Source organism: Geotrypetes seraphini, chromosome 5 (genome assembly GCF_902459505.1).
Source record: "Geotrypetes seraphini chromosome 5, aGeoSer1.1, whole genome shotgun sequence".
NCBI lineage: Eukaryota > Metazoa > Chordata > Amphibia > Gymnophiona > Dermophiidae > Geotrypetes > Geotrypetes seraphini.
In genome coordinates this window covers 138,607,484-138,622,308 of record NC_047088.1, presented here as the reverse complement: position 1 = coordinate 138,622,308, position 14,825 = coordinate 138,607,484, and the positions used below count along the sequence as shown (strand labels likewise).

The 14,825-nt window shown below is 43.3% G+C and overlaps 1 protein-coding gene across 3 annotated transcripts in view; it reads left to right on the top strand.

Moving 5' to 3' along the window:
* The window catches only part of FASTKD2 (FAST kinase domains 2), a 226,557-nt gene that overhangs the window by 60,275 nt on the left and 151,457 nt on the right, over positions 1-14,825 (top strand). For all 3 annotated transcript variants that reach the window (XM_033946230.1, XM_033946231.1, XM_033946229.1), the window contains one exon: positions 3,504-3,612. In XM_033946230.1, coding sequence (XP_033802121.1) covers positions 3,504-3,612 — 109 coding nt within the window. The remainder of the gene's footprint in view (positions 1-3,503; positions 3,613-14,825) is intronic.

Genomic DNA, 14,825 nt, shown 5'->3' with positions numbered 1-14,825 from the left:
TGGGATAGAAATACAAAGGCAGAGATTTTTTTTTTCTTATGCATGCCTAACACAAACCCCACATGCATGCCGAATCTGTCCTTGCACTCACAAAAACAATCTCTCTTAAGCATGGTATCTGCCCTTTGGAATCAATCTTTTTCTTTTCACAAAAGTATTCTTTCACTGTAACATGCCTGACAAACTTTCTCTTGTTTTTTTCCAACACTACCTCGGCTCCTGCTTTCACATACTCATACCTTCAAAAAATGTGCTGTATAAACCAGCAAGCACTCTCTTACAACTGCCAGAACACGTAAACTATCTGGCTCAACTCTCTTTAAATCACTCACTTCCTGTAACAAATCCACTTCACTCAGGATCAAACTCTAGTTCCTTATGGCTTGACAAAATTATTTGTCTAAAATCACATTCCTTATTCTCTTTCATCTGTCTGAAAACACTTTCTTAATTCACATTCGTTTTCTTTCCCTATAAAACTTTTACCCCTCTTATAACTTTTAAAAATAAAGGAACAAGAGAAATATATTATCTAACGTCTATACCCAGTTCTGATCACATTCGTATCATGACTCCTATTTCGCTCCATGCTTTTCCTGCTCATACTGAGCCCTTTAAACAGAAACAGCCCATATCCATTGTTCTAACTCAGTAGGAATCCCTTAGCTATGCAAGACTTTCGATCTTTCCAATACGCTGATCTCAGTGTACAGAAGTGAAAGTTTATTCAAAGTGCTTGTCCCCTCTTTTAGCTTTTTAAAATAAAAGCAAGATGTCCAAAACTACATAATTTTCTCTTTCCTGCTGCATCGGAAACAGATTTAAACTACATGCATAAAATTAAATTCTCATGCCGTGCTAAAACTACAAATTCACAATAAAACCTTTTAATATGCAAACAGACTTGCTCCGAGACTATTTAAAAAAGAAGAATCCTTTGTTTTAACACAGCATGCATTCCCTCAGCCATGCAAAACTCTGTTTATCCTACATACTGCCAATAAAGTTTAATCAGGCTATGTTGTATACTAAGCCCCTCTGGGTCCTTATATTCTTACATTCTGGATTTCATTGCAAGCTATTACATTTTAACATTCAAGCAGATACCTGTGTTGAAACGGCTGTAGCCCTAAAACAAAGAAAAAAGCCATGATTCTTCAGTCCCCCTCCCTCCCCCTCTTCCTCCTAGGGAACAAGTGGGAGGAATTCTAAAAGCCCGCCTTCCAGCTCACGTGACAGTGACTGTGGAAGGCATTGAGGGAGAAAAAGGAGGGGGTGAATCCGTCACTCAAAGGCATGTACGCCCTTTCAGACAAAGGGACCTGAAAGGTGGGAAACTTTTTTTTTCCAAACAAGTTAGCTCTCAATCAGAGTAGAAAGGATGTCCATGACTTTTTTTTTTTCACAGAGAGGAAAAGTCTTTGTTTTTCTTTTCAAAGAGAGGAAAGATACACAGCAGAGAAGAGAAGGGTTAACTCCGTAACTTACTTCAGTCATGCTGGCTCTGCTCAACTCAGCAGAGAAAACCCAGGTTTAAAAGATGCCACTACTGCAGGTTTGTTTCTTTCTCATTTTCACAGAGGAGGAGCAATGTGGACTGCAGCAAAAGAGGCCCAGGATCCATGCTTGCCTCTCCCCTGGGTATTTTCCTTTTTTCCGTCTTTTCTGATTTTTTTCATTAACATACAGATTTAACATATTATAACCTCAAAACTCCTCTCCTTAAATATTTATACTTTGATTACATATTTACAGCTTATTACATGTTACTTAAGTTTTTTATTTGTTACCTTTTTTTCTCCGTTTTCTGCCATTTTTCTCGTTTTCTTCTCTCCTGCTCATACACATTAAATATGCATATTAATTACGGTGTCCATGCCCGTCGTCTATAGGATTCACAAAATCTGTTAACCTGTGAACAGATCACCCTTTGTGTGTTTTTCTGGTTGGCTACATCCATATTCAGATTTTTATTCACCAACTTTTCGTACGCTTCTATTGGGCATAGCCTTAACTAACACATATGCTTGTATCTAACTAGAGTTACCCAGAACCATACGAAAAGCAGGCGTTTTTGTAGAAAAACTCCATAAAATACTCCATAAACACATCTTATTTATTATCCATTCCATACCGCCCCCTAGAGTCCACGAGTGCCATTGTTCATCGTTCCACACACATAACACATTCACAGGCACATTCAGAAGGGTACCACAAGCATCCAGAAATCAAACATAGTGCAATGAAACCAGGCAATCATACAAACTTCAAAGAAAAACCCAAATAATTGCTGTTCCAGAAATATTCCCTGTCCCATCCTGTTCCCCTCCAAATTCTCACAAGGCATCTCCCCAGAAAGAAATGCACAGGGTATGTAAAAGATGCCCTCCGGGGGCCCCCTCCCAGTGCACAGAATTAGGCCTGCATCATGGAAAATAGAATAGAATAACAAAACCAGTAATGGCAAATCCTGTAGACAAAAAATCAAATAGTTCCCTCGGCCCTGGTAAAGATGGTATTAATGTATTCTGCAGCTTCCTCTGCTACTTCAAATGATTTCCAAGTTCCATCTTTCTGTATTTTTAGCACTGCTGGGTAAACAAACATAAAACGTGCCTTATGATCCACCAGTTTAGCACATAATTGATAAAAAACTTTCCGTTTTTCCATCAGGGCCATCAAATAATCCCGAGTGACTCGGACCAGCATGTCTCGAAATTTCAAAGTCTCTCTTTTAGAGCGGTATTGCCGTAAAATTTCCATCTTGTGGCAATAATTATGTAACTTTACTATTACCACTCTAGGCTGTAAATCTCTGCCTGGCAACACCCCAAGACAATGTACGCATTCCAGGCGTGCGGGGCCCAAGGGTAGATTCACTGGGAATTCAGACTCCAGCCAACTTTCCAACTCAGTCAGCAAATGAGAATCTGAGATCGTCTCAGGTAAGCCCACAAATCAGAGATTATTACGACGTGATCTGTTCTCCAGATCGTCTATTTTGTCGGCTTGTACTCATAACATATCCTGAAGCGCAGCAATATCATTATCATGGGTATTTGCGGCAACTTCTACATAAGACACCCTCTGTTCAAGTTCAGTAATGCGCGAGGCCATGTCTGACAATTAGTGCCTGTTTCTGGCTCACAGGAAGACAATTTACTTATTTTGCTACTTCCTAACACATGGACAAGTACATTAAGCACTCTCAGGAGGCGAGAATAATGAAACCTACTAAGATAGAGATTGCATGAGACCCGGGGAGTCAAAGATGGCGGAGGCTTCAGGGACAGCAGTGTCACAATTTACGTAAACCGCTCTGAGTGATTTAAAAGAGGCAGTCGCGCAAGCACTGGGTCCACAGATGGATAATTTACCTACTCAAATAAAACATCTTGAACAGTTGTTATGCAATATGGAGAGCAGGGTCACGGAGCGGGCAGAGAACACAACCTCACCTGCTCATAGCATCACGTGACCTCTCTTGTTTCTTTCTTTAACAGGTTACTTGTTGAGCTCCAGATCCCGAAAATTAAGAGTGTCCTTTCACTGCAGAAGATGATGAGGTGCATTGGGAAAGATGCTCCAATCTCTCTCAAAAAGAAACTGGAGGTATGCACACATTATTCTGTTCATCTGAGTCATTCCTGCAGGTTGTTGCTGGAATTCAAATAATTGGGCAGGAAACCACAAGTGGTCTGTGAATCCATGATTTCCTTTGATGTACAAAATGGGCCATTAGATGGGCCATTTGGCCTTTATCTGCCATCATGTTTCTATGTTTTATATATCAGATAATTAATACATCAGTAGAATTTGTGTAGTACAGAGGTAAGGCTCTGTATCTTTTATATTTTTTATTGGTTAATTTCATGTTGGAACCCATATATATGGAGATGATTTAATAAGGTAATACAACATATACTCATCTATAAGTCAATCATGTACAAGTCAAGAGCAGGTTTAGAACTAAAAATGGCCACAAATACTGTGATCCATGTATAAGTCGAAGCTGGGTTCCACATTGCTCTCTCTCTCTCTCCTTCCAGTTTCTCCCCTTTCTTTCCCAAATCCAGTCCTCTTTCCATAGCTTTACAGATTTCAACAGGGTCAGAGCAGACTTAAAGCCAGAAGGAAACAGCTATAGTATTTTAGCATAAGAACATTATATTTATCCCTCACTGATTAAGTTTCACAATCTAAACTTTAGCAAGTTCACTAAAGCAAAATGTATTTTTAGAAATCACTCGCTCTTCCTATTCAATGGGAACGTTTTATTCAGGAATCAGTATTTCTCAGTACCCTCACACACCTGTTTTTCTTTTACCAAAAATAATGACAATCAGAATTTCTATCACTAACTCTTTCCATATGTCTCAGCTAAACTTCTCTCTCAAGAAACTAGTGCTTGAACTATCAGCTAATCAAATGGATTTTAGTTGTCACCTGATAATTGTCAGGCACACTTGCAGGCATTCCCTCCTCTCAATACACGGAGTCTGTTCAAAAACTTCCACGACAGTTTGAATTGCGCACCAATGGGAAGTTCTTTTGAGACGCACTAGGTGGCGTTGAGTAGCTTGAAACCTCATGAGTAACTTCCTTTTTTCCGTTTGTTGGTATCTGTTTTCATCTCAGAGCTACGGCAGGTTTTGTGAAAGTGTGTTTTCATGACTGGCTATTTTTCATCATGTGCGACCTCAGTGAGCAGCGCTACAGCATGAAGTTCTGTTTTAAATTGGGTAAGACCGCTACAGAAACTTCTGAAATGTTGAAAGCGGTTTATGAGGAACATGTCATGAGTTGTGGAAGGTGTTTTGAATGGTATTCACATTTCAAAAGTGGTTGTGAATCAGTGGAAGATGATTCACAAACTGGAAGACCATCAATGTCAACTGATGATGATGATCATGTTGATCAAGTGAGTGTTCGGCGATTAACTGTTAGAAAATTGGCAGAGGAAATCAACATCTCCATTGGTTCATGCTATAACATTGTAACAGAAGTTGAGGATGTCTCGCGTTATGGCAGTGTTCCACGGTTGATGACCAACAACCAGAAGAACAATCGCGTCATGATCTGTCAGGCAAATGAAGACAAAATATTTCTTGATAAAGTGATAACTGGTGATGAGACATGGGTCTATGGTTATGACATAGAAACCAAAGCTCAATTGTCTCAATGGAGAACCAAAACATCGCCAAGACCGAAAAAAGCTCGGCAAGTTTGGTCGACCGTCAAAGTGATGTTGACAGTGATGTTGGATCTGAGCAGGAGAAAAGCAGCTACAGAGAGAGGCAGAAGGAGAGAGAAGCCAAAGGGGGAAAAAAAGCAGATAAAACAGCAGGAGAGAGAAGCAGAGGCAGGAGACCAAGAGGGGAATCGGTGAGAGTTAGCTCCACCCACCCTGCGACGTCCACCACCGAAGCTCCGCCTTAAAATGGGAGGGGCCAACAGAGCAGAGTTGATCTGAGCAGGAGAAAAGCAGCTACAGAGAGAGGCAGAGGCAGGGAGAACAAAAGGGGGGGGAAAAGCAAATAAAAGAGCAGGCGCAACCACAGCAGACCCAGAAGGCATCCGCAGCAGACCGGCAAGCAGACAGCAATGGAAGCAGCAGACGGAAGCAAGATGTTGAGCTACCCAGTTTTCTGCTTCGACTGCCATATGTATGATTACCTCCCCTCTGGGAGGTGGTCTTACGTATGCGCCTGATGCAGAGAACTGGAGAGCCTGAAGAGACAAGTCAGACTCCTGGATGGCAGAATATTGGAACTGGAGGCACTTCAAGCAGGGGAGGAGGGAGACAGAGATGCAGAGAACGTCCAAACAGAGGAAGCAGAGAACAAGACAGAAGACATCGAGGAAGAAGTCCGAGAGCTGGAGAAGTTCATAGAGTAGGCATACAGGGAGGCCGTGGAAAATCACCAGCAACAGTGGAACTGCCGAAAGACACCTACAGAGAGTGTGGACCACCCGACAGACAACCACCAGGAAGAAATGGGTGATACAGTAGCGAGAACGAAGGATCTGGACCTGCGGCAGGAGAGATGGACATACACCAGGGACACGGACCTGAGGCTGGAGAATCAGGAGAAGATAGAGAGGACAGCAATCGTCGTGGGCGACTCCATCATCAGACAAGTTGACAGCCACATAACGGGAGGAAGACTTGATCGGCTGGTGACCTGCCTACCGGGAGCCAAGGTAGAAGACAAAGTGAGCCACATCGACAGGATCCTCAACAGTGTGGAAGAAGAAGATACGGCGGTGGTGATCAACACAATAAAAAAACTACAGACCGTCCAGAACACAGCCCTCAGACTCATATACTCACTCAGCAAATACGACCACATTACCAAAGCATACTTAGAATCTCACTGGCTACCAATAAAAGCAAGAACACAATTCAAACTCTACTGTCTCCTATTCAAAGTAACCCACGGCACGGCACCCAGCTACCTAAACAACCGTTTTCACTACTATCTCTTATCCAGAAGAAGGAGAACACAGAACATTTTCACCTACCCTCCTCTCAATGTACTCGACATAAGAAACTTTATGACAACCTACTAGGGACACAGGCAGCTAATATTGACTCCGACATCTCAAAATTATTGATCGAAATTACAGACATAAAAGAGTTCCGAAAAGAAATAAAAACACTACTGTTCAAAAAATATCTCCCATCAATCTAAACCGCCATCTAATGAGTTCCTAATCAATTCCTTTGGGAATAGAATCTCTTTATCCAACCCAAACTAAACACTCCTACTGTCCATATCATCAACATTAATTAACCAACATCATGCAATCATCAAAACAATAAATACACCTTCGCTTATAGGCATATGATGCTACTCTCCACCCGAAGAAACTTGATTCAGCTCATGTAACATCTTTTGTAATCTAGAATATATTGTAATTCTTTATTCTCCATCAGTTGTAAATTGACTCAGTTGCTATGTAACATCTTCTGTGATATTGAATGTATTGTAATTCTTCACTATTACCTGTAATTAACTCTTCTCCTGTAATGTAATTCTACTGGAAATGCCCAGATATCTTCTTTATTGTAATCCGTTGCTATGTTACATCTTCTGTGATATTGAATGTATTGTAACTCTTCACTGTTACTTGTAATCTACTCTTCTCCTGTAATGTAATTCTACTGGAAATGCCCAGATATCATCTTTATTGTAATCCGCCTAGAACCGCAAGGCACAGGCGGAATAGAAATCCCTAATGTAATGTAATGTAATGATCCATGTGGGGACGAACAACGTGAGCAGTAGGAACTACAACAGGGAAGTACTGAAGGACTAGTTCCGGCTGCTAGGAAGGAAGCTGAAGACCAGAACGCAGAGGATAGCATTCTCGGAGATCCTGCCGGTACCCAGGGCAGATGAGAAGAGGCAGATGGAGCTGCAAGCAGTCAACGCGAGGATGCGGTGCTGGTGTGAGGAAGAAGGATTCCACTTTGTGTGCAATTGGACAACGTTCTGGGGGAAGAGCAAGCTCTACAGGAAGCATGGACTCCACCTCAGCAGACACGGAACGAGGCTACTTGCAAGCAACATCAAGAGAGAAGAGGACAAGTTTTTAAACTAGGAAGAAGGGGAAAGCCGACAGTCAACAGAGAGAGAGTCGATGGTTCGGGAACCGGTATACCCAGAGGATACCATGCAAGAAGATAGAGGGAAAGACTTACCGGATTACAGGCAAGAGAGATCGAAAAGGACACAAGAGGGAAGGAAATGCAAGAAAGGAAAAAGCTGCAAACTCAAGTGTATGTACACAAACGCAAGGAGCCTTACAAATAATTTGGGTGAATTAGAAGCCATAGTACAAAAAGATAACGTTGACATCATAGGCATCACGGAAACATGGTGGACTGAGGAAAACGTCTAGGACACTGTGCTACTGGGATACAAACTATACCGCCGAGACAGAGTGGCTCAAAAAGATGGGGGCGTTGCCATATACGTCAAAGAGGAAATTGAATCTGCTGGAGAGAACATGCCACAACTGACAGATAAGTTAGAGTCTCTATGGTACACGACGTCCAAAGACTCTCCCAAGTCCAACTTTCTTGTTACCCAGTCAAAGAAGCTGATGAGATTGGATTGGATTCACCAAGGGTAGGTCCTGCCAATCCAATCTCATCAGCTTCTTTGACTGGGTAACAAGAAAGTTGGACTTGGGAGAGTCTATGGACGTTGTGTACCTGGACTTCAGTAAAGCTTTTGACAGTGTCCCACACCGCAGGCTGCTAAGCAAGATGGAATCGATGGGGTTAGGAGAGACACTAACTGCATGGGTCAATGATTGGCTGAGTGGCAGACTTCAGAGGGTAGTGGTTAATGGTACCCTCTCTAAAACATCGGAGCTGACCAGTGGAGTGCCGCAGGGCTCGGTCCTGGGTCCACTCCTTTTCAACATATTCATAGGGGATCTGACTCAAGGGCTTCAAGGTAAAATAACACTATTCGCCGATGACGCCAAACTATGTAATATAGTAAGTGAATGCAGTTTACAGAATTATATGGCGCAGGACCTGCTTACATTGGAAAGTTGGTCCTCAACCTGGCAGCTAGGCTTCAATGCTAAGAAATGTAAGGTCATGTACCTCGGAAGCGGAAATCCATGCAGGACGTACTTCTTGAACGGAGAAACTTTAACTAGGACTTCAGCAGAACGAGATTTAGGAGTAATCATCAGTGCAGACATGAAAACTGCCAATCAAGTGGAGAAGGCTTCATCTAAGGCAAGGCAGATATTGGGTTGTATCAATAGAAGTTTTGTCAGCCGAAAGCCTGAAGTTATAATGCTGTTTTACAGGGCCATGGTGAGACCTCATCTGAAGTACTGTGTGCAATTCTGGAGGCCACATTACAGTAAAGATGTGCGCAGAATTGAATCGGTTCAGCGGACGGCCACCAGGATGATCTCGGGGCTCAAGGGTCTCTCGTACGAAGAGAGACTGAACAAATTGCAGCTCTACACTCTCGAGGAACGTAGGGAGAGGGGAGACATGATCGAAACATTTAAGTACCTCACGGGATGTGTCGAAGTGGAAGATAGTATTTTCTTTCTCAAGGGACCCTCGGCCACAAGAGGGCACCCGCTCAAACTCAGGGGTGGAAATTTTCATGGCGACACCAGAAAGTATTTCTTCACAGAGAGAGTGGTTGATCATTGGAACAAGCTTCCAGTGCAGGTGATCGAGGCAGACAGCGTGCCAGACTTTAAGAATAAATGAGATATCCATGTGGGATCCCTACGAGGGTCAAGATAAGGAAATTGGGTCATTAGGGCATAGACAGGGGGTGGGTAAGCAGAGTGGGCAGACCTGATGGGCTGTAGCCCTTTTTTGCCGTCATCTTCTATGTTCTATGTTTCTATGGGTCAAAATTCCAGAAACAAATGGCCTGGAAACGAAGATCGGCATCTACTACCGACCCCCAGGGCAGTCCAAAGAAATTGATGGAGAAATGACAGATGAGATTAAACGCAACTGCAAGGGAGGCAACACAGTTATCATGGGTGACTTCAACTATCTGGGAATAGACTGGAACCTAGGCACCTCCGACTGCATTAGAGAGACCAAGTTCATGGATGCTGTAGGCGATTGCTTCCTGGAACAACTTGTCAAGGAAAATACTAGAGGAAATGCAATTCTGGACTTAATTCTAAATGGCCTGCGAGGACCAGCACAAGAAGTAGAAGGGACGCTGGGAAGCAGCGATCACAATATGATCCGCTTTGATCTGGATGCAGGGGAGAAACATCGGTCCAAAACGACAGCCATGGCACTGAACTTCCGAAAAGGGAATTACGAAGGGATGAGACTCATGGTAGGGAAGAAGATTAAGAAGAGGATAAGCACTGTAAAAACGCTAGAGCAAGCTTGGTCCCTTTTTAAGGACATAGTCACTGAGATGCAAAATATATATATATACCGCGTATCAACAAGGGATCCAAGAGGAAAAAGAACAAAGAACCGGCATGGCTCACTATATAGGTGAAGGAAGCGATCAGAGACAAGAAAACTTCAAAAAGGTCAAAAATGGATGAAAACTGGAACAAGCACAAACAACATCAACGCAGGTGCCATAAGGCGGTAAAAGGGGCCAAAAGAGACTACAAGGAAAAAATAGCCAAGGAGGCGAAGAACTTCAAGCCATTCTTTCGATATATTAAGGGGAAACGACCCGCAAAAGAAGTGGTGGGACCGTTGGATGATCATGGAATAAAGGGAGCACTAAAGGAGGACAAAGCAATCGCTGACAAACTGAACACATTTTTTGCATCTGTATTTACCGAAGAAGATGTACACAGCATACCGGAACCCATCAGGCTATATGCTGGAAACGAAGACGGAAAGCTGACAGGATTGACGGTCAGTCTAGAGAAGGTATGTAGGCAGATTGATAGGCTTAAGAGCAATAAATCCCCGGGACCGGATGGCATCCATCCGAGGGTCATCAAGGAACTGAAAGGGACCATAGCTGAACTGCTTCAACTAATAGTCAATCTGTCGATCAAATCGGGAAAGATTCCGGAAGACTGGAAGGTGGCGCATGTTACACCGATCTTCAAGAAAGGTTCGAGGGGAGATCCGGGGAACTACAGACCAGTGAGTTTGACCTCGGTACCGGGAAAGATGGTAGAGTCACTGATAAAGGACAGCATTATTGATCACCTTGACGGACACGGGCTGATGAGGACCAGTCAGCACGGTTTTAGCAAAAGCAGATCGTGTTTGACAAACTTGCTGCACTTTTTTAAGGGAGTAAACAGACAGATAGACAAGGGCGATCCAGTCGACATTGTATATCTGGATTTTCAGAAGGCGTTCGACAAGGTTCCGCTTGAACGACTACTTCGGAAAATTGCAAGCCATGGAATTGAGGGTGAAATACTCACATGGATTAAAAACTGGCTGGAGCATAGGAAATAGAGAGTGGGGGTAAATGGACAATACTCGGACTGGAAGAGCGTCACCAGTGGGGTGCCGCAGAGCTCAGTGCTTTATAAATGATCTGGACAGGTACGACGAGCGAGGTAATTAAATTTGCGGATGATACGAAGTTATTCAGAGTAGTAAAGACACAGGGGGATTGCGAAGATCTGCAATATGACATAATCAAGCTCGAGGAATGGGCATCAACATGGCAGATGAGGTTCAACGTGGATAAGTGTAAAGTGATGCATGTCGGTAACAAAAATCTCATGTACGAATACAGGATGTCCGGGGCAGTACTTGGAGAAACCTCCCAGGAAAGGGACTTGGGAGTTCTGATCGACAAGTCGATGAAGCCGTCCACACAATGTGCGGCGGCAGCAAAAAGGGCAAACAGAATGCTAAGAATGATAAAGAAGGGGATCATGAACAAATCAGAGAAGGTTATCATGCCACTGTCCCGGGCCATGGTATGCCCTCACCTGGAGTACTGCTTTCAGCACTGGTCGCCGTACATGAAGAAGGACACAGTACTACTCGAAAGTGTCCAGAGAAGAGCGACTAAGATGGTTAAGGGGCTGGAGGAGCTGCCGTACAGCGAAAGATTAGAGAAACTGGGCCTTTTCTCTCTCGAACAGAGGAGATTGAGAGGGGACATGATCAAAACATTCAAGGTACTGAAGGGAATAGACTTAGTAGATAAGGACGGGTTGTTCACCCTCTCCAAGGTAGGGAGAACAAGAGGGCACTCTCTAAAGTTGAAAGGGGATAGATTCCATACAAACATAAGGAAGTTCTTCTTCACCCATAGAATGGTAGAGAGCTGGAACGCTCTTCCAGAGGCTGTTATAGGGGAAAACACCCTCCAAGGATTCAAGACAAAGTTAGACAAGTTTCTGCTGAGCAAGAACGTTCGCTGGTAGGGCTAGTCTCAGTTATGGTGCTGATCTTAGACCAGAGGGCCGCCGCATGAGCAGACTGCTGGGCATGATGGACCACTGGTCTGACTCAGCAGTGGCAATTCTTATGTTCTTATGACTTTTTTTTTACCATTGTGGCTTTGCTCAGTATAAATTTCTGCCACAAGGACAAACTGTCAATCAAAATTACTATCTGAAAGTGTTGAAACGACTCCGTGAGAGAATCAGAAGGAAGTGGCCTTAACTTTGGCAGGAGCAGTCATGGTTCCTGCATTACAACAAGGCGCCTGCTCATGTCACCATCAAAATTTGTGAATTTAACTCAAAAAACACGATGATAGTTCTTCCCCAGTCACCTTACTCTCCTGACTTTGCCCCTGCTGACTTCTTGTTTCCTAAACGTAAATCCGTGTTGATTCAACACCATTGAAGACATAAAGCAAAATTTGACGCAGCAACTTTTGGCAATTCCTGAAGATGCGTTTAAGGACTGTTTCCAAAGTGGAAACAACGTTGGGAAACGTGTATATGTAGGGAAGGGGAGTACTTTGAAAGGGACTCAATGGAATAATTTGTAAGATTGTTTAAAAGATTTTTATGAAATCATTCCTTGGAACTTTTTGAATAGACCTCATTCATACTCAAACTTTCAACCAGTCAGAACATTTACAGATTTTAAACAATCACTACCGTTTATATTTATCATTTCCTAGTTTCACTTGCACATCTCCTCCAAAACTCTTGCTTTGATTTGAACACTGTACAAACTGACCCTGAATTAAGAGCTCTTCCCATACCATGGAAATATATAGCACTGGGTAAAACCTCTCAAGCAACTTTAGCATAGCCAGAGTCTGTCTACCATGTGGCAAGAGTACTAAGGCACTGATGAGAATAACCTATTGATAAGACAACTTTGGTGTACTGATGGGATTTTGAAGTCAATTTCTTTTTTTTCTTTTTATAGCATTTTAGCATTTTTTAGCATTTTTCGTAGCATTTCTCTTCACGAGTTGTGTACCGGGTATCTTGGATTCTTGAATAGAATCCTTCACGCTTCTATTTTGCTATTATATATTATCAGGTGGCAAGCCCTCCTCCAGTATCCATTGTAGAGAGTTGCACGGGAACAGAAATCAAACCTGTCCCCACTGGAATCCAATCCATTCCCACCCGGCCCCAACAAGTAATCTCTTCTATCTTTGCCCGTCCCCTTATACTTCAGAAGTAGTTATTTAATTATGTTACTGAATTAGAGGCTCTGATAGAGACCAATTTACAAATAAGCAAAGACGCTTTATTAATTTAGAAATATTAAATAGGAAGAATACATACTTTGTAAATGGCTCTTTGCCAGAGCCTCTAATGTAAGTATAAAATATAAATAGTCCAACTGATGAGGACCCTCAAGCAATATTCCATCTAAGCTGTGCACCTTCTTTCATCAAACAGTGCACCAGTTGCTGATTGCTGCTCACATGGGAGACAACTGAAGTTTGATGGTCAATCAGGAGCACTTCTACAAGAAAGTGCTCAACTTGCGGTGCTTGCGGACCCCACCAGCTGCAACAAATACTTCAACACTGGCGAAATATAAACCAAAGTGCATTTCCTTTTCTATTGAACACAATACAAAGACATCTGCCATATACATTGCCCAAAGCTAATGTATTCAAGTCAATAAATTCCTTTATTTTTTTAACCTTTATTTATGTCAAAGAAATACAAAACCAGTAATCAATAAATTCCTTTTTTTTTTTTATCTTTGTTGTTTGGAAATTTATTTTTCCACAAAACAACTACTAAAGAAGTGTGAAAACCAAATGGAAATACAAATTCACTTCTTGTATCACATGTAAGAAATACACTGTTTTAAGTATACCACGCCTCAGAGACCAAGTATGAAAGCACACATTGGCTAAATACTTAGTTTGGTCTTGGTATCAATCATTGGCAAGTGGTAATTTTGAGGTGTTTTATCCTTTCATTTTCTTACTTTCTAATTTAAATACTTTTTCTTTTTTTGATTTTAGTCTGAATTTTCAAATCAGATGTATAAACATCTTTGCCACCAAATACTATGAAAAATATGAATCAAAGATAGTGCAAGAATTCAAATAGAGCACTTATCTGAAAAGCAGTTCACACTGTGTAGATCCCAACGGGGCCACCGTTTCACCTGAAGTGGCTTCGTCAGGGGAACGTGTAGAACAGTGTGGAATAGAGGTCTGCACGGGAACGGGGATCGCGGGGATCCCGCGGGTCCCGCGGGGATCCCGCGGGTTCCCCCCCTGGCCCACGGGACTCCCACGGGGACGCCCCCTGGCCCACGGGACTCCCACGGGGATGCCCCCCTGACCCACGGGACTCCCACGGGGACGCCCCCTTGCCCACGGGACTCCCACGGGGATGAAAACAACCTACCTAAATTCTGGCGATGCAAGTCTGGCGTCGGGTCGGGAAATAGCCATGTTGAGCAGTGAGCTCAGCACGTACACAGATGAAAGCCTTGCTTGCTGATTGGTCCGGCGGCCCCGTCCCACCGTGCCGCCGGACCAATCAGCAAGCAAGGCTTTCATCTGTGTACGTGCTGAGCTCACTGCTCAGCATGGCTATTTCCCGACGCGGGCATTAGGCTGTTTTTTGTCATTTCGGGTGGGGGATGGCAGCGGCAGCGGCAGCAGCAGCCTGAAAAAGAAATCATCCTGGCCGGGTTCGGTGTCATGCTCCGGAGCTTCTACAGCCTTCCTATCTCCCTCTCCCTTCTACCTGCGGCTCTCTTCGGCAACGATCGACACAAGCTTCTGGCGTCGGGGCCTACCCTCTGCGAGTCCCGCTTGTTTCAACTTCCTTTTTCCACAAAGGTGGGACTCGTAGAGGGAAGGCCTCGATGTCGGCAGCTTGTCTTGATCACCGCTGCTGACGAGTTGCTTAAGAGAGCC